The sequence below is a fragment of the Rhinolophus sinicus genome, linkage group LG03 (genome assembly GCF_036562045.2).
Source record: "Rhinolophus sinicus isolate RSC01 linkage group LG03, ASM3656204v1, whole genome shotgun sequence".
Classification (NCBI taxonomy): Eukaryota; Metazoa; Chordata; class Mammalia; order Chiroptera; family Rhinolophidae; genus Rhinolophus; species Rhinolophus sinicus.
The window spans coordinates 80,920,405-80,939,838 of record NC_133753.1 but is presented as its reverse complement, the minus strand read 5'-3'; the positions used below and the strand labels follow the sequence as shown (position 1 = coordinate 80,939,838).

Here is a 19,434-nt window from a genome sequence, read left to right as displayed (position 1 = left end):
GGGAAGCTGAAAATTTAGAATGGTTGCAAGTTTGGTGTAGTATTTGGATTAGCATCTTAATCTGTGCCTTGTCAACCTCATCAGTACACAAGCTATGCATTTTGTTCCAAAACTAGCAAAAACATGGATGCCTCTTTTTCTTTTTTACTTTTTTTTTTTTTCAAATCAAGAATAGTGACCAAGGTACCTGCTTAAACAAATACTACCAGCATTCATTAGTTAGGATGGTTATATGTAAAAGAAATGATGCCAGATAGTAACAAATCCAAGAGAAGTTTATTATGAAAATGGCACCTGCGGATGAAAAAATTAAGTTACATAAAGACAACCATGTATGTGACATGTATGAGAATCTACAAAAGTATAAAAAGAACCCTGTTGTAAATGAAGTATGTACATTTCTGATTTGCAGCATTATCAATGGTCAATGAAAAAAAATGTTTCAAAATAAGCCAGGCACTCAGGAAGTTAGGTCCGGTTAGCTTCACACAAAACAAATGTACCATAGCTGTCGCTTTGTAACGTTTTAATTTTTTTTATATATATATGCTGTAGAGTTGGTAACACTGCTAAGATTTTTACGAACAGAATATCCCTTTCCCCGTTATTCAGCTACTTGGCACCAGTCTCCTCATAAAAGTTTTCATATATTTGTACAAGAAATAGTTAAAAACACAGACACAGTCTTCACAGGTAATGAAGTGTTTTTTTTTTTTTTTTTCATTTTGTAATTTTAACACTATGGATTTAGACAGCAGCTGTGATTATCTGTTAGTTTAAATCACCAGAAATCATTTTGACACAACACAGAAACATTTATAAAGGAAAAAAAACAAAACAGCTGTCTAGCTGTTCTTTGTAGCTGATAGGTGCATTCCTTTGATTGTTCAATAGCTAGAGTAGAGCTTCCAAAATTAATCTTTAGATTTCGCAATTGGCCTTCTTCACCTTCTAAACCTACTTAAATCCTTCATGAAAGCTCACTATTAAAATTTGTGGCATTTAACTTCATTTTGTCATTATTCCACAGTGGTTTGTCCCAACTCGTGGAATTCAAGGTCCTAGAGGAATCCATTCAACACAGTGATACTCAAAAGACAGTTGAGTTACTATAGTAGCATTGCACGCATAAACAAATATATATGACAATTGTATATTCCATTATACCCTCCCCTTTTGTTTTTAAAAAGTGTTGGTTGACCTATGAAATAGTTTTCTGTCTCACTGGTAATTAATTGCTTTATATATTGCTCCATCAGCCAACCTGGAAGGAAACCAAAGAAAAGCACCCACTGCTTATAGGTAGAGCACAAGGGACTCTGGGAATGTTAACAACTGAGGCTATATGGCATCAATTTATTTAATATATCTGAGCATTATTCTTCAGTGCTTTATATGGCACTCCAGAAGAGTCACACCCAGAATTCCATGTGGGAAAAATGGCTCCTTTAACCTTGAGCTAGTTAAGAGTCTTTTTTATCTCTGAGAATGAAAAAGATTTGAAAGACGAGGGAAGGAGAGATGAGGAAGGAAAAGGGGAGAGGAGAAAGGGAGGGAAAGAAAGGAGAGATCGGGAGAATATACACCAGCAAAGCAACAGCAGGAATTTTAAAAAGTGAAACGGAAGGTTCACAGACAGAAGCAGCATAGGGGTGACATTACAGAGGAAGGCCACCACACAAAAAATCACTAACCCCCAAGAATCACTGATTCACTAAGACTGCAGGAATGGGACTGGACCACTCCAGACTAGAGATAGAGCACAGAGAAGACAAAGGACAAAACAACTACATTAGCTTAGTATATACTGCATATAGAAACACACATTGAAACTGCAATGGACGACAGCCAAGGACACGTACACACTGCACACATTACAGTTCTCACATCTGTTATTAGATGCCTTAACAAACAGCTGCCAAAAATGGAGTGGAAGAAGAATTTATACTTGACAGTCATTTGGAGTGTTTGACACTACACTGATTTCTGGCAACAAAGACAAAATAAGATATTTTTTTCTTTTTCTTCTTTTTTTTTTTTTTTGTCCTTAATGTGCAGTTTTCAGTTGCAGTTATCTGTTTGAAGCTTATTAACCCATTCTTTAGTTTTAAACCGTATTGGTTCCAACCTAGAAATAAGAAAAGCAAAAGGAAAAAAAATGCCATCAAATCAAATCAGTCCCCCAAAATACAACCTTCCTTTTTTAGCAAGCAATGAAAAACTTCAAAAACATGTTAAATATTTTTCTTTCTTTTACTCTGAAGTGTTACTGAAGTTGCAAAAATTAGCCTCAGTTAGACTGAGGGGAAAAAAAAAAAGAAAAAGCTCAACAAAAGCAGTATGTACCTAAACTGCTCCTCAAATCAGTTTGATTGAGTTTTCAAAAAGCCCCTTTAAAAAAGGCTTTACTGACCCATTAAATTTAATGTGAGGCTATGTTTGTTAGTTGGGAGGTAAAAAATTTTAAGTCCTGCAGCAAATGTTAATGAGGGCTTTGTCTTAACTAACCAAGGAGACTGCAGCAACGGACTCCAGACCAGGACAGAACACATTTTTTTTCCAAAACCAGCCCAGGAGCTGCATTTTGTATGAAGACATTACGGATTAATAAATGATAGCACCATGGTTTTAGAAATTAAGTTAATGTTTCAGTAATTAACATTTAGTCCAACTGTTTTTTTTTTTAAACATTCTAGTCACAGGCCAGAAATTAAGTTTAAGAACCCAAATTACTTTTATGTGCAAGTAAGAAAATCTTAAAATCTTAACCATAAAAAGAGAATTAAATTCTGCATAAAATTCTAAAATACTATCCCCCTATTTTTAAAGGAATTAGGAACAAAAACAAAAACCACCCCATTTCATTTGACTTAGTCAAACAGGGCACATTGTTTATGCTTGTCTTTTTCAATCTTGATCATATCAAGATCTTTATGAAGAAAACCCAATGGTTGTCACTTGAGAAATCTCTTGACCACAAGACTGAGTATTCTATGGCAGAGGCATATACACATTAAAGACATCTTAATAAAGATGCAAAGAAAAGCAAAACAACCCAATACACATCTTAGAAGAAGACAAAATGGCAGGCAACTGGCCATCTGACCCTCTGAAGGCCAAAAATAAACATATCTTTACAGGAAAGAATAAGTCAAGTTAACGAAAGAGGGGATGGGATAGGGACGGTCCTGTTGAGAGAAGACGCTGACCTGCTCAAATTCAAAGTGCTAGAATTAAAGGTCTAAACGAAAACGCCGACGATGCCTCCGAGCGGAACCCGCCTGCGCTGGGCGCGCCTCAGTCCTCCTTGCGCTCCAGAGTCTGTGCCGCGTGGATGCCGTTACTGTAGACGGGGAAGGGCAGCGTGGAGAAGAGTCCCTCGGCCGTGGTGAACACATTGCCGGCGGGCATCTGCGTCAGGCTGGCGGCGCTCACCGCGCCGCCGAACGGTCCCGACATGTTGAGCCGGTGCACATGGTGGTAGAGCATCTCCATGGGCGTCTTGGGGTCGAGGCCGAAGCCGGGGCTGTTAACGTCCACGAAGTTAACAGCGTGCGCATTGGGCAGCAGGTTGCCCTGCATGGCCAGGGTCACCTCGGCGGGCGCATAGCGGATCGTGCCCGTGGTGTAGACCCTTTGCGCGGCTGTGCTGGTGGCCGCCAGGGTCCCGGTCACCCTGTGCACCAGCGGGAGCACGACATTGCCCGCCTGCAACCTCTGCAGCGTCTCCAGGTCCCCAGTGTACAGCAATGAGTTGGATGTGCTGGGGCCACCCCCACCGCTGCTGCCACCCCCGGGGTGCTTGTCCCGTGGGGACGCCGAGAGCGGGGGTGACAGAGGGTCGGAGGCCACCGGAGCCAAGGACGCGGTGGTGGAGGCGCTGAACTGAGTCTTGCGGGCGGCTGCGCCGTCGGCGCCGGGCGGGGTGAGCACAGAGTCAGGGATGGCCACGTGCAGCCCCCCGCTGCCCCCGCTGCCCTGCGGGGACGGGAAGTGCTCGGACGTGGGGGGCTTGGTCATGCTGTAGGGGGACTCGTTCCTGGAAATCTCCCGGTTGGGTGGGTAGTTCCAGATGCTGCTGTCGTTGTCGAAGTTGATGGGTTCCGAGATCTCCGTCTTGATCTTGAGCACCGAGGCACTGTTGGGGGAGGACAGCAGCCGCGGGGGCTCCACCAGGCCCGCATCCAAGCCGCCGGGGCTCGACGCGCTGGACAGGCGCCGGCGGCTGACACTGCCGCCCTTCTGCCGTTTCCGCCTCTTCTTGCGCTTCTGGTGCTTGCTGGACGCCTGCGCGCCCGCCTCGCCCGCGCTGTCTGAGTCCTTGGCGCTGTCGGACGTGAGCGACTCACAGTTCTGCAGCCGCAGGTCCGACTCACTCTCCACGTAGCGCTCGACCTTGATCTGCATCGGGCCCAGCGCCCCGAAGCTGTCCTCGCCCGCCTTGGAGTTCTCAAAGTCCGAGTGCTCGAAGCTGTCCTCGCTGTCGCGGCTGTCGGGGTTGCTGGAGCTGTGGCCGTCCTCGTTGCAGTTCATGTCGTTGTCGCACGTGTTGCCCGACTTCTTCCGGTCGGGTTCCGGGTCTTCGCTGTTCTCGGACTGGTTCCCCTTCTCGTCGGACTTGGAGTTTTCGTTGTCCTCTACTCGGGGCCAGCGGCCGGGGTGGCGGGGTAGGGGCGGAGAGAGGAGACAAAAGAGACACCACATTAGCAGGGCAAGACCCACCTCGCACTTGCTGGGAGGGGTTCTGTGGGGAGGGGGTGTCTTACCCCATCCTGAGCTTCCCGAGCACCTTGGTTATTTAAAACCTGGGCTTTCTATCTCTCGAGGACCTAGATTACAAATCATGTAACTAATTTGGCCTTCGCGTCCGTAGCAGAAGAGGTCGGGTTAGAAGAGGCGCAGGATTATTTTGCAGCTGTAAAATTCTGTGAGCTCTGTGCTCCCTGGCTCTATGTGTGTCTGTGAAGGGGGTTGGGGATTGGAGGAAAAGTAAATTTTTATATTAACTTTCCTGTGCTCCAAAGAACTACTCAAAGTCTACTCAAAAAACTAGAAATGGGAAAGCATGGATTTGTTCTGCAGAGATTCAAAAAAAAGAGTAACAGTCCAGCACCCTGAATCATCTACCAATGGCATTAAGTATCCACTTTAAAGGCTCGATTCCAGCTTGGTGAGGGTGTGAATATTTGGGGCGCAAAGCCCCAGTCTGCCTTGGAGCATCAGCACAGACAGCCCTGCTCTCTGCTTGTGGTGAAGAGGCCAGAGCTAGCTATGGGATTACAGCAGGGCTGACATTAAGCGGTTGCTAAATCAATCAACCTCTCTGTATGTTTGTGTACATACATACATTTATACACTACAATATACTTATATTTATATGTGTATAAATGTCACAACATACCTATGTATATGTATATACTTATATATATATACATGCAGATATATATTTATATACCACCATATACATGCATGTGTATTGTATGTATATATACACATATGTGTGTACATATGTATATGGTGGTATATAAGTATATATACATATATGTGTAGAGAGACTCATTAATAGCTCGATGTGACATATGTCTCTCCACAAAATCTGACCAGTTTCTGTGTTCTGGTGATGGCCCTTTGGCCATGGCCCACCCCTTGTGTTTGGAAAGGCAAGCCATAACTGCAGAACATGGAGAAGTAGCAATACCTGTAATACCTGAGGTGTCTTTAGAGTCTGATTCAGAGTCGGATGTCTCTGAGGATTCTGAAGTTTTCTCCGGCAGGTGGGGGAGCTGTGCGATATCCATTGGTGTGTCCTTGTACTCTGGATTACTGTGGAGGAGAGAGGCATTTATCAGGAGTGCAGACACCCATTCTGTATGGTTTGCTTTTGACCATCTTCTTCCCACTTCCGTGCCCCAAACTTTTGGAGTTTAGAGTTTAAAAGAACTAAACATGAAATCATTTCTCAGTTCATCACAGGACTTTTATAGAAGCTTGGGTTTTGTGTGCCAGGTACAGGTGCACACTGCTCCAGTGATTGAATATCCAAATGCTACAGGAAAGCCAATAAAAGGCTTTTACATAATCAAGTACCTCTGGGGGCCAAGGAACTGTGTTGCCTGAAATTCCCTCCCTCCCCCACTGTGTAACACCTGGGGGGGGGAAGGGAGGATGAGAAGTACTCTTAGCAATCCACTCCCATACCTCCTGGCATGCCCTGTCTTCTCTTGGGCTCCTAATGAGTCCATGGCCTCGGTACCCCTTCTCTTGGCTCCTTGATGGAGCTTCTTAGTTGTTCAGATGGCTCCAAAGCTGTGGGGGGTGCGGGCAGAGCCCTTAGTGCATTAGATCTGACAGAGGCACAGGTGCACCTTGGGATGCATGGATTATGGGTACTGAACTGTCAACACACCCATTACAATCACATTTTTATCTGCTCATGTGGTGTACACCTGTGGCTTGTTAGCTGGGAATCTGATTGCAGTGGGGAGAGTCCCAGTGTGAAAGAGGCCCTAACAGAATGGATCTAACCCCATTCACACAAACATGCTTAATTTTTGTTCTATTTTTAATTCAGAGTCAAGCCTTTTCTGGAAGAGAGAGAGTGTTTGGTCAAGTTTAGTGAGCTGTGTTCTAGAAATGCCACTCGAAGTCCAGCCCAATGTATGAGCAGTATAGGTTACTGTCATTTGAAGGCACAAGGAAAGCCTCTTGCCTCAAAATGGAAAATGCTTCTTCTATCCTTCCATGATGGTTACACTAGATGATTACTGACTCATTTGCTAATCTCTAGTGGAATTCCTCTATTAAAGAGTCACTGTTTCAGTAACTACTCTAAAACTGCAAATGTTCCTGGGAGGGTTAATTCACTAAGATGGATTATCAGGCGTTTACTCCTTTAGTGTGAATGAGCTTCAGCAGCAGAGCTTTCTCTAGATAATCAGATGAGACTAATGGTGGGACGGTAGCGTTATCACTAACGCAGTCTCTTAAGAGTCTGTAATTCTACCAAGCATTGTGAGGGAATGGGAAGAAGACTGAGGAGCAATAATTTCTTAACAGGGAAGCACAAGCCTGGATGGAGCCCAGAAGTGAGGGACTTTGGGTAGGAAGAGGGAGCATGCAAATATTGCTCAGGGGAAGAACAAAAGACAAGAATGTGGAAAAGAAGAACAGATTTCAATAGTTACTGTTCTGCCAAGGCCAAGTCCTTCTCTTACTAGATCTCTAGCGTATAGAAATGATACCAATGAGTGGTAGACTTGGTGGAGTTTCCTCTGTTAAAGTCCATCTATATTAGCTTCCTTTGGTCCAGATGCCGTGGGGGGTTCACAAGTCACTTGTCGTCCAGCTTAGTCTTTTAGTATTGAACTCAGGGTAAGACTTCAGCTCAGCTGAAACAGGTCTAGCATGTCTGAGATTGAGGCTCTTGAGCCTGAAGACTGGTCTTTGGCACCGCAACTGATTCCTTCCTCTCCTTATGGAATTACATGGACTAGAATCACCAAATGCTCATGAGCTTATACGATGGGGTCCTAAGCTAGACCAATAGTGTCCATCCAAAGTTGCATGGTTGCATGACTTGACTTCTCCTTACCCTTCTCACCCTCTCCACTTGGGGGCAGAATAGGAAGTCATGAGGCTGATGAGCAGTAAGCAAAGATCCAGATAGGAAGAAATCTCCCTGAATGGGAGTAACAATCACGTACATTGCATTAGTACCCCAGGCTACATCAGAATGGGAAACAGACATCGTCCCATCTATGGCGTCCCTGTTACCAATACTAATTCTTAATAATAATGGGTCTCCTTGGCACAACTCCATTTTTGCCTAGCAAAAGATGCCAGAGTACCTTATTCTATCTTCTCTTTGGCACGTAAGTGTTTATCACCTTCTGCATGACATACTGCCACTGTTCCATCACCTCTATGGAAAAGGACTCCTTGATATCAGAACCCATCTTGAACATACCACAAACACACGATTGCATGAAAATCAGGCCTTAGAGAAATCCACATAAATACACATACCTTTAGAGAGAATTAATGTAGAGTAGAAGAGGTCAAAAAAGGGAAAAGAAAGTAGATAAATGAAGCCTCTTTAAAGTGGTGCACATTAAAGCCCTCTCTAGAGCAATAATCATTAGTGTCTGATTGATATGCTATTGGTAGCAAGCACATTCATGCCTCCAAGTCATCACGAATGTGCGTGAACACACTCTGAAGGGTCAGTGTGCTGATGAGCCGTGATTGTCAGCATCTCAGCTCCATTTGGCTGTCTCAAAGAAAAATGGGATTCAAGTACTCCCTGTCTAGATTATCAGCCAAAGGGCAACAACTTCCATTCATAAGACCTATTGGAAGTTTTCCTACTAACACTTTGCTTGGTGGCTTTAGGCCAAGAGAAGCCAAAGAGTGGAATGACAGTGGTGGGAGGCAGCCAGGCCGAACATTTGGATAGCTTCATGACGGGATTGGTGGAGAACCTCCTGGAAAGCTCGCCCCCAAATGCAGACCACCCAGGCTGTTAGTCTTGGTTACTTTTTTGCTAGTTTGAATCCAAAGGCATAAAGTGAGGAAGGATTGAGAAATCGGTGTTGCACAGTAGAATTTAGGAAGCTGTTGAGCTTGGCCACATTTTTGGATGTAAATTTGAGGACATATTAAAACAGCTGTAAAACTAGCCTGAGATCACACAGCAGGCAAAAGACAATTGCCTTTTCTACTGATATTGTCTTGATTTTAGCAAAGCAGCTCACTTCGCTTACCAAACCCTATGTAATATACTGAAGGCTTCAACGGGTCGAATACAGGAGGACTCTAATGGACTCTGCCACTTCTTTTTCATCCCCCTTTGCTTAATTTTCACAAGTATTGGAGTGTGTATGTGCATGCGTGGGGAGAAGGAGGTGCGTTTGAAGGCTTCAGCTTTAGGCAAACATCTCTATTCTTTTAAAGGCCTGGACATTTGTGGGGAAACCAAAGCCACTTCTACAGAGCTGCCCGAACATTGACAGACCCAGAATTATTGAAAATGTTGTGCAGTCCCTTCCAACATAACTTTGATCTTTTCACATTTCTTTGAATCATGTGGCAAGAAAAGCAGAATTTCCACATAATTCCACACCAGATATTGTCAGAAGATAACATACCATGTCAGTTATTAACCATTGGGCTGCATACTTTATAACTGAGACAGAAATGAAAAAGAATTAGAAAATATACCTAAGAAGATAATTCACCCAGATGATGTTCTTCTCATTTGCGTTCTTGGCATTAATAGCTATTGTGGCACTAGACTGTATCCAAATATAGCCTCCGTTCTTCTGCATCCAGCGATAGTACTTTGTCACACACTGGCCCTTATTCAGCACTGGGGGGAAAAACAAACAAAACAGAAGGCACTATGTATTACTACTGGGGCCAGATGATTGTCATCTCCGCAAAACCTCAAGCTTACAAAGGGGAGGTCCCGCATCAAGCTGGGGTGCCCCTCTGTATGTGTAATGCAGAATGCCATTAGTAGGACAAATAAAAACAACAATGCAGTGGAGTGGCAGCTCCTGAGCCAGCAAGGGTTACGAGCATTTGTTGCACTTTGTTCCACTTTGGGCAGCCATGGTGTGAAAGAAAGAATAAAGCGACGACAAATCTTTTTGGCTCACAGAACACCTAATGCAGTGTGGATACTGTCAATGGGTTTGACGTCAGACGATAACAAAGGCAAATTTGTATGTGATTTATTCATAGCTTCGAGGTAGACCTCTTTGAGATTCTGGATATTTGAATGGTTCTGAAGCTGCTTTACCCCTCTGTCTTTGATCGTTCACCTCAGTGCGAGCAATATCAACCAGAGTCTTTATGCATCTGTTCCTTTTGATCTTGTGTAACAGAATTTATAGTCCATGTATGAACTAAATTTACATTGGTCAGTCAGGGAAAATTCTGGTGAGACTTTACAGAATGTTGGAACAAAATAAATTCCCCAACCAAATCAGAGGGAAACACTGGCCTAAGGGAGGCACAGAATTGACTTGGCTGGAGCCAAACAGAGTGACAGCTCCACACAGACTCTGAAATATGGCCCCAAATGAAGGAACAAGTAAAAACAATCAGTAATGTGAAACGGTGCCATTAAATACCCACTGAAAGCGGGCTTTAAAATGCAGATGTTAAAAATGATACTTTAACCAAAATCTTGCCAAGTCGAAATTGATTTGATTTGTATCTGGGTACTCCTGAGCTAGTAAAAGGGGGAAGTGCAGTAAATCGTCCCCTGAAATAAAGTGCTAAGGATGGGAATGGTTTAAAAGGATGCTGGAAACGTGCAAAACCTGCTGTGACTACTTGGATACGGATGGCAGCAGTGCGCCAGCTGGCTGACCACTAGAGGGCAGTGTGCACTCGTCCACGTCTCCCACTTTTGGCATGTCCTTGTCTCCGTCTGCTAAAATGAAAAACCTCTAACTGCTGTAATAAATTTGGCTAAATTAGCTGCTAAATGGTTATCTCAAGTAATATGTATTTGCATTAATCATCTTGCTCTAAACCAGAACAAGCCAGAGTCCTAAAGACGTAGTAAATTCATATTGTCCATTTAATTACGGCTAATAAGTGCTTCATATACAATAGTTTCATGAAGTACATTTTGATTTTTTTGGGGGGGAGGGGGGAGTGGATGAGTAAAGGGAAGTCACTTTGGAAAAGAGCTGTGTTTAAGGCTATTGAAGATCTTCCCGTCATGTCTGAGTCACTCTTCCTGCCTCCGAAAGTGATCAAAACTCAAACCTCCACATATTATATCCATAAACATGGAAACTTTGATGCTTTTTCTCCTGTTCCTCCCTTTTTCTCACAATACACTAAATGATGGTTGTAAAATTGAATAATTATGTCTGAACAGTTGCTTGAAAAAGGCTCGCATTGATGAGTGCTTCAAGTTGTGGCAAGTTCTATTCTGAAACTATTCAGCAGTTTAGGGTATTTTTAAGGCCCGGAACTGTCATCTTCACTCGGTGGCAGGGCTCCACAGGTAGCATTGTACTCTCCTTTTGTAGGCAATTGTAAGTTCTGCCATTCTGCATGCATGGCTTCCCAGGGTACAAAACTGCGTGGTGAAGCTGAAAGCAGTAAAATACTAACTCTGCCATACAGCTCTTCTGTCAAATCATTGTTGCATGCAGCAAGATGTGCTTTTATTCAAATCCTCTCAACCTGGTTAACTATTAATAGAGGAACGATAGGTTATGAAATTTTGCCCACTATTTTCACAGAGGAAACTTAGAGCTCCCAGTCAGTGATTGCTGTATAAGTCTATTGGCTGTGTATCTGGAATAAGGAATAATTTCAAATGATTCTAGTCATTTAAGAAAGGCAGAGAGACTAAGAAGCCCCTTTTTCGAAGCCCATGAAGAAAACACTGAGATGGTAGGCCAGATAGAAAGGATCAAAGTGAGAAAGAAATGATAGTCAATTTAGAATGTGCAGAATCAACATAAAAATCATCCCCTCTTCCTAATACGTCCTCTTGCTTAAGTAAAGAAACAAACAAAAATCTCAATTCTGAAATGCATAGCCAGCAAACATCTGCCTTTCTGGTGGGATCCACGTCAGTGCTATGAAGGGGCTGAAAGGCTTATTTGCTAAAAGACATACTGGTGTCATCTTTTTGAGTTGAGGCAGTATGACTCAGGGTCTGATTAAACGCATTTGTGTTTCCTGGGAAGATAAATACAAATGTAGAAGGGCCATGAATACATTAATACAGCCTTCTTTATCACCCAGGCCAAAGGCCATCTAGAGAAGACAGGAGACATAATGAAAGAGAGTCAGACCAGGTACATTTTGATGTGAGGAAGTGGTTGTGAAAGACTGACAAGGAAGGGAACCCATAAGGGTTTTTTTGGGGGGAGTCAAGAGCAACTTGAGTGCTTTAAGTTACTGTGGTGAATGCCACAAAATAGATCTGGGAGCCCGTCGTTGGTCAGCTGAAGGAAAGTTTGATCTAATTCAATTAATTTGCGCTGGGCCAGCCTGACAAACAGAATTCTTAAAAGGTAAACATTCTAGTGTGGTCTTAGATCAGGACTGTTTCCTGAGGATTAGTGTTTTCTGAACGAGACCCCCATGTGTCAGTGTGAATCTACACAACTCGAGATGAGGCACTGAACTCCCACAATGGCATAAAAATGATGACCAAAATATTGCCCCACTTACTTTGGTTTTGCAGGAGGTCCCATAAAAGAGGTCATGAGGGAATTTTGCTTCCTTTAAAATGAACATAATTTTTTTCTTGGGGCTCCAGAATATAAACTTATGATTTTGGGATGAAGTTTCTTTCTTTCTTTTTCTTTTCTTTTTTTTTAAAAATATATCATACTAGCAAATCAGTTGGATCATTCCAGCTGTGCCAGAGGCAGGATCTGACAGCTTTTCCTGAGCTCATGTGGTCCTAATCAGCTCAAGAAGAAAAGCCACCTTGGTGCCAGTTTGAAAGAGATTTTCAGTTTGTAATAATTTAGACAACTTGACAAACACAAAAACTTTTTTGATTCTTTTTTAATCCAGTGGCTGTTGTTTTTATTTTTGACATTTAGCTTAAGATTGAGAGAAATGAGAGGATGTTTGTGTCAGTCTATTTCATAAAACCCTTTTTGTGCGGAAAAGCAACAATTAGCATGATATAAATCACTTGTTGTGGAAGTCCTTAAAAAAAAATTTAATTGTCCCTTGAAAAGAGATAGATACTCATTAAACCAATGAGCCCAGGAGTAAATTTGTAACAATGTGCTCAAACGATAGAGAGGAAGCAGAGAGAAAGGACATATATACCAGGGTCATCTTTTTAATCTTATGCCATGATGTGGTCAGAGTACTTCTAACACATAACCTGGTACCTTCTTTTTGGTTTATTCCGAACTGTACTTTTTGCTTTCCAAAATTTTTGGTAGCACAGCCTGTGTGTCCCCCATTGAATTCACTCACTGATCACATCATACCATGTCTAGAATTATGTTTTTTAAGTTGTGCTACAGGAATTAGTTTTTATTTAAGGATCCCAAAAACATTTGAATGGCTTTTGCTTAGGCAGACGTGAATATGTAGGGAGGAAGAGTACATTTTTCCCCGGTTCACTTACAGTCTCAAATCGTCTCAGGTGTATTGTGACTACCTCTGCTACCTCACAAAACGTGTTCCTTTGAACTCTGAAGTCTAAGGTGCAACCAGTTGCTTTTGGCTGCCATGGCTCTGAGGAAAACCATGAAGCTGTCATCAGTAGCATTCTATCTTCCAAGCTAAAGGTGCCTCTGAGTTACAAACTGTGCTCTTCAGAGGACAGAGGTGAGCCCACTGTGAAAAGAATATATTAGAGACAACGAACCCTAGGTCCTCCTGGTTGAACTGTTCCAGCCCGGCTCATTTGACAATTTTTGGCGATTAGCATCAAAACATCACCTACCCCTAACTGTGAAGGGAGTGGCAAATACAGTTCAATCAAAAGAAAACTGCAGGGAGCGTACATTTTAGATAGGACACGTGGTGTTTTACATCAAATGCACCCCCCCACCCCCAAATACTGGATGCTCAATTTTATTGACTATATTTTTTAAATGTCACCTGGTCTCTTGGTTTGAGCTTACTGGTAGGGATACCAGAAATGCACTGCTTGGAGACAAAAATAACTGTCCCCCAAATCTGATAACCCCTTTTGCTGAAGCCCACATCCATGGCTCTACAGTTACCAACAGAGGCATTTCAGTTTTCTTTGGGAAAACTTTGTCCAGAGAGAGGGACTGGTGACTGAAAGGACATAAAGGAAGCCTGTGTCTGTGGCAAGAACATCATTCTGTTAGTAAATCAAAACAAATCAGTCCAAGTTTGCCTTCAGAAATATGGAGAATAAAAGAGAACATGGTCCCTTCCTGTTGGGCTGTTCGACAAAATCAAAGCCAAAGACTCTAAATAGTGAGTTACTTGTGTCTTAAAAAGAAGGAAGCAGTCTAATTCAGTTTGAAGAGGAGATGAAGAACACGGTATCAAAAGCGGCCTTTTAGCAAAGTGTCTCACAAAAGGACATTTTAGTAGTTTGCATATGCATTAAAAAGCTGCAATACTTGGTGTATTCAGGTAAGTATAGAATAAATAGGAAATGGTGAGATCATCAGAGATTTCACACTTCACATTCACACAGCTGAACAAAGAGCTTCATTATTGCCATGGCGACACAAGGACGCACCTGCAGGACCATTCACCCCTCCTTGATGTACCTTCATCAATGGCTGCAGAGAATGGAGAGCAGACGCCTTGTGCTAGAAACTCAAAAATTCATTTTGAATTCACTAAAGTGAAGTGTGTGTGTGTGTGTGTGTGTGTGTGTGTAAGGGGTGTATGCGAAAATCACACTTTCTACTTAATACCACAGTTGGGTGCTTAGCTGTAGCCACTGCTTCTATTTCTACATTCACAAAACTGGCAGATGAAACATGAAAAAGAATACTGACTCTTTAATCTCTGCTTTTCCACCTAAGGCCCAAGGCAGGCTGACAGGGAACTTCATTCTGGAAACAGAGCTTTTTTTTTTTTTTTTTTTTTAATTCTGGATTACTTTCTCTTCTGCTTTTGAAAACTGCGGGCTTATAGGGGAGTGAACCTGACATAGACTTAAAACAAGAACAAGTTTCTTTATCTAAAAAGTTACAGTCCTTGATGCTTCCAGGAAGGTCATTTTCAAAACCCACAGGAGAAACAGCATTAGAGCCAGCAACTGTGCATTAAGTGCTTTATTTACTTGCAATGGAGACAGTTTTTCATTTAGAATTGCTCATAGGATCAACCACGGCTTTGATGCTATGCAGACTTTCCTATAGATTTTGCAATTAGTGAGCTAGATGTCTTAAATAGCAGGCATCCACAAATTGGTTTTTAGTTTTTTTTGCAAATCTATGTACTGAGCAATATTTGGTAAAGTTTAATGATATTTGATACTTAATCTGAGTTACGAGCTTAAGGACAGAAGACCTGTGGATGTTCTGTGAATGACTATGCATCATCTATGGATTTTCCCCCTAATACGCTAATGACAGGCCCTGCTTGAATTGCTATCTGTGTGATTTATAACCTCAGAAGAGGTTTTTTCCTATACCCCAGCCAACTGATAGATTTTTATTAACTGTTAATACTGCATCATGCAGAAAACTTTTCATTGATTTAGAACATGTCAATTTGTTAAGTTTAAAAAATAAATTTCTCTTTTCTTCACGATAATGCACTGAATTGGAGACCAAAGCTTTTAAACACTGATGGTATCACGTTCTAGGATAGGAAGGATCAAAGTAATTGTTGGCATGAGTGACATCTGAGATCTCAGATATTTTTTCAAGCTGTTTTCAGTTCAACCAGGGAACTTCACCACCACTCATCCCTGCCCTTCTCGCCCTAAAATAGTTAAGGACAGAGGATTGTTTAGTCCCACGCCTACTTTTTTCTGCAGGGATCTTCTATATAAATGAGAGCAGTGAACTCTACAGCATGGAATTAAGGAAGAGTTATGGCTAGGAAATGAGGGAAATGGTGGATTTATTCCCTCATTCACTAAATATTTTTCTGAGTGCCTGCACTGTACCAGGCACTAGGGGATAGCTAAGTGAGCAGAATCTGTGGTGGGCCTTTCTTCCTATAGCCATCTCAATTAGTCAAAGTAATTCCATTTCCCTTGCCAGTGACTGGTTTAAGTTTGGAATATGATGAAGTACTGGACAATGAGACTCAAGGGAAGTGTCTCTACTGTGAGATACTGTTGGAAAAGTTTCTTTCATTCTGAAACAGGATTTGCTTCTATTTGCCATTGAATGGGAGACAGATGCTTATGGGTCCTCTTTACTAATAAATTTATAACTGTGATAACCGTGATGGAAAGTGATATGTAGGCCTAGGAAAGCACAGGGTTTCTGATTTAGCCTGGGTGAATTCTTTTCCTCCCTTTAAAAGTGAAGACTAATGGAGTCTCGGGGATTTTAAGGCGGGATGTAGGGTGAACTAAAAACAGGCAAAAGGGGTGAGGTGGATCTTATACTCAGATTTATTGTTATGTCCTGGGGGGACCCTGTGTTTCTGGCTGCAGTCTTTTCATTAAGTCCACTAACCATCTTTAACAAGAAACATATAAGTGGTGAGGCTGAGGCATACAAACATTAGTGTACTGTAAAAGCAGTAATATTTAAAGGAGCCCAGAGAAATTCCATCGGTTCACCTGTTCTTTAGATTTTCAGAAATCCAAGTAATTTGTTGTGAAAACATTATAGATTCTTCCACGTAGCAGTCATTGTTGACTGTCCACTGAACAGCTCTCCTCCCATTTCTTTCTGGTTACCAGATCTCTAACCTGGGGTTTTACGTTTGATGCTCTCCTTCCAAGCCCCGGGAAACACCTTGATTGTTTAAACCAGTCATGGTAACGCCACCCCTTGCCGGTGTGTGGCTTAGGCTTGGGCATTTCATGAAATGCCGAATAATGTCTCTTTCTACTGGAGGCTGCATGGGAATATTTTCTTTCCAAAATGAACACAAATAACAACTGACCCTTTCTTGACTTTGGATAGTGCGTTGTTTGGAACTGATGGTTGGTGCTTTCGCTGTCTTTTGATCATGAAGAGAAAGTTCAGACAATTACAGAGAAAGTATAAGTCATTCTTACTTGGGTTTTCTGTTATTTGTAACTACATGCATTCTAGCTGATATGCCCCACCAAAAATTCTAGGAAGCCAGAGAGGACGTGAGAGTTCATAAAAAAAAGGTTCTAATAATCTGATTCTTAGTTAACCCTATATTTATGGAAAAAAACATTGCATGCTAAAGACATACACAAATTAAATCATATGCTGCTCATTTGTGTAAAAATGTTTGAGGTTTTTTGAGATGTGCAGGGTGTCATTAAATCAAAGTTTTAAGGGAAGTGTTTTTTAAATATATTGTTTATACAATATTAAGAATATGATGCCATTATAGGAAGTAATGAAATTGATTTTAGGATAATTGATTTAGGTTAAAATGGATGATTTAGAAGTATTTTTTTTCTGATCATGCTTTATAAGAGCAATGTATTATTTTCTCTTAAATATCAGGTGTATTTTTTTTTTTTTTTTGAAATAATAAAAGCAGCTACTAATTGAAATAGTTATAAGAAAAAAACCCAAGAATCCGTGTTAGAATTGTATAAGGATATCAGTCAAATCGAACTTCTGGCTTATTCTGAGCAGAGAGAAAAGAGCATGTGTAGGTTTATTTTGTGCCCTTTTCTAAGCTCTTCTAAGTCTGGAATGTCCTTAACAACCCCATTCACACTCTCCTATCTCCTGCCATCTTGGCTTCCTGCCATCTTTCCAGGTCCTGGGAAAATGTGCCTCCTAAGGGGCTTCTCCATCCTTCCTTGGTTATCCCCACCTCTGGCGTTTCTGTATTTTGTTTATACATTTTAATAGTCCTTGTTTTATGCCGCCTTTTCAAAATTGGCTGTTTTCATGCTCTGTTTTCTACTAGTATGTAAGCTTCTTGAAGGTAGAGACCAGATCTTAGTTATTTTTGGAAACTTAAAGCAATACCACAAAGCTTGGTATACAGTAAGTACTCACCAATGTTAGATGAGCTTGAACAGGAAATTGGAACAGGAATGTTCACACATGTAATCAAGTACATAGGAAGATATCAACTAGGGGAAAAAAAAACTAAAGACCTCCTTTTGCTTACAAGTTGACTGTTACTGCTATTTATGCTCTATTAACTTTATCTGCTGATACTCAAAACTTTACATCTTTGTAAAGAAGTCAATCTCTTTATCAAGTTCATTTGAACCTGCTTGAGATACCCTCAGAGCCAATTCACTACTAATATTTTACTACCACTAATATGAGTACATTCATCTAATTGGAAAGGAAAATACAGTCCTTTAAGATCCTTAGTTGATTTGTATTTATTTTTACTCTATATAAAATAATGCCTTCTAAATACTAGCATAGTCAGTACTTCTCAAGCTTTAACAAGTCAACTAGGGATCTTATTAACTGGAGATTCTGATCCAGTAAGCCTGAAATTCTGCATTTCTGGAATACACTGGAGCAGGGAAACTCAGCTGGTGGTGAGGTCCTTGCTGGTCTCTGTTCTCTGTGTTTGCCTGTCCTTGGACTTGAAAAGGTGAAATCAGCATTTGCCTTTCCTCCTCCAAGCCCCCTCAAAAAAGACATAAAATAATACTAATGCATTCCTGCATAAAAACCTTTATTTTATCTCTGTGTGATAGTCTTTTTAGTTAGTGGACAGGCACACGATTTGGGCTGACTTGGCTTTTGAAAAAAGTCAGACGTGGTAACTATTACATGCATTTCCTTTCATGGGAATTCTCATATTCATATGGAAGAAGAGGAAAAAAACCTCATTTGCTTTGGGAAAGAAATCCCGCCAATGACTAGGTTGCAGCTAAATCTCTGAAGATAGCCCTGAAAAAGGATAAGATCAGAAGAATAGAAGAGAGTCCCCTGTACTATCTGCATTTAGCCCACCCATCAAACTTGATACCTTCCCTTCTCCCTTCATTCTCAGCTTCCTTTACTGAGTGCAATGGCTGCATATCCAAATCAACAATTAAATTCCCCTTTTGTTTGTGTGGCAGATGACAAATGCATGGAGGACATCTTGTGTTTCCTAGGCAGGCAGGGCACTTACTTTGATTGATGCTCCGTTGTAGAAAAAAATGAGCTGGGAAGGAATTGCAATGGAGGGCCTGCAGACTGGAAGGGGATATACTAATTAGTCCTGCATTAAGCAGTCAGCTTGCATTGGCGATGAGACGCCTCCAGGAGGAAAGTGTAGGGGTTATTGATACAAAACAGCATGGAATGCATTATGCCAGGTAGCTGTGTATTAGTTTTATTAGGAAGTATAGAATTTAGTAATTAAGAAATAAACACTTAGGCTACTGCTTTTTTTTTTTTTTTTAACATCCTCCAACTGTACTGGGCTGACCATGCTTTTTAAATCTATATGACATTATAGACAAGCTGGACGTCCTTCTCTCTTTCTTTCTTTCTTTTTTTTTTTTAATTTATTTTTAAAATTTATTGGGGTGACAATTGTTAGTAAAATTACATAGATTTCAGGTGTACAATTCTGTATTACATCATCTATAAATCCCACTGTGTGTTCACCACCCAGAGTCAGTTCTCCTTCCATCACCATATATTTGATCCCCCTTACCCTCATCTCCCACCCCCCACCCCCCTTACCCTCTGGTAACCACTGAACTATTGTCTGTGTCTATGAGTTTCTGTTTCTCATTTGTTTGTTTTGTTCTTTTGTTGTTTTTGGTTTATATACCACATATCAGTGAAATCACATGGTTCTCTGCTTTCTGAAATAGGTCTTCCAGAGTTTCCTTATCCTGCATGGTTC

The 19,434-nt window shown here is 41.5% G+C and overlaps 1 protein-coding gene across 10 annotated transcripts in view; it reads right to left on the bottom strand.

Moving 5' to 3' along the window:
* Positions 1-257: 257 nt before the first annotated feature.
* Positions 258-19,434, bottom strand: part of NPAS3 (neuronal PAS domain protein 3) — an 856,235-nt gene continuing 837,058 nt past the window's right edge. For 7 of the 10 annotated variants that reach the window (XM_019754550.2, XM_019754551.2, XM_019754553.2 and 4 more), the window contains 3 exons: positions 9,220-9,367; positions 5,699-5,823; positions 258-4,637 (listed from right to left, as the gene is read on the bottom strand). In XM_019754550.2, the coding sequence (XP_019610109.1) occupies positions 3,298-4,637; positions 5,699-5,823; positions 9,220-9,367 (1,613 nt within the window). In that variant the 3' untranslated portion in view covers positions 258-3,297. The remainder of the gene's footprint in view (positions 4,638-5,698; positions 5,824-9,219; positions 9,368-19,434) is intronic. The other 3 variants (XM_074328134.1, XM_019754555.2, XM_019754557.2) reach the window with 1 other exon arrangement.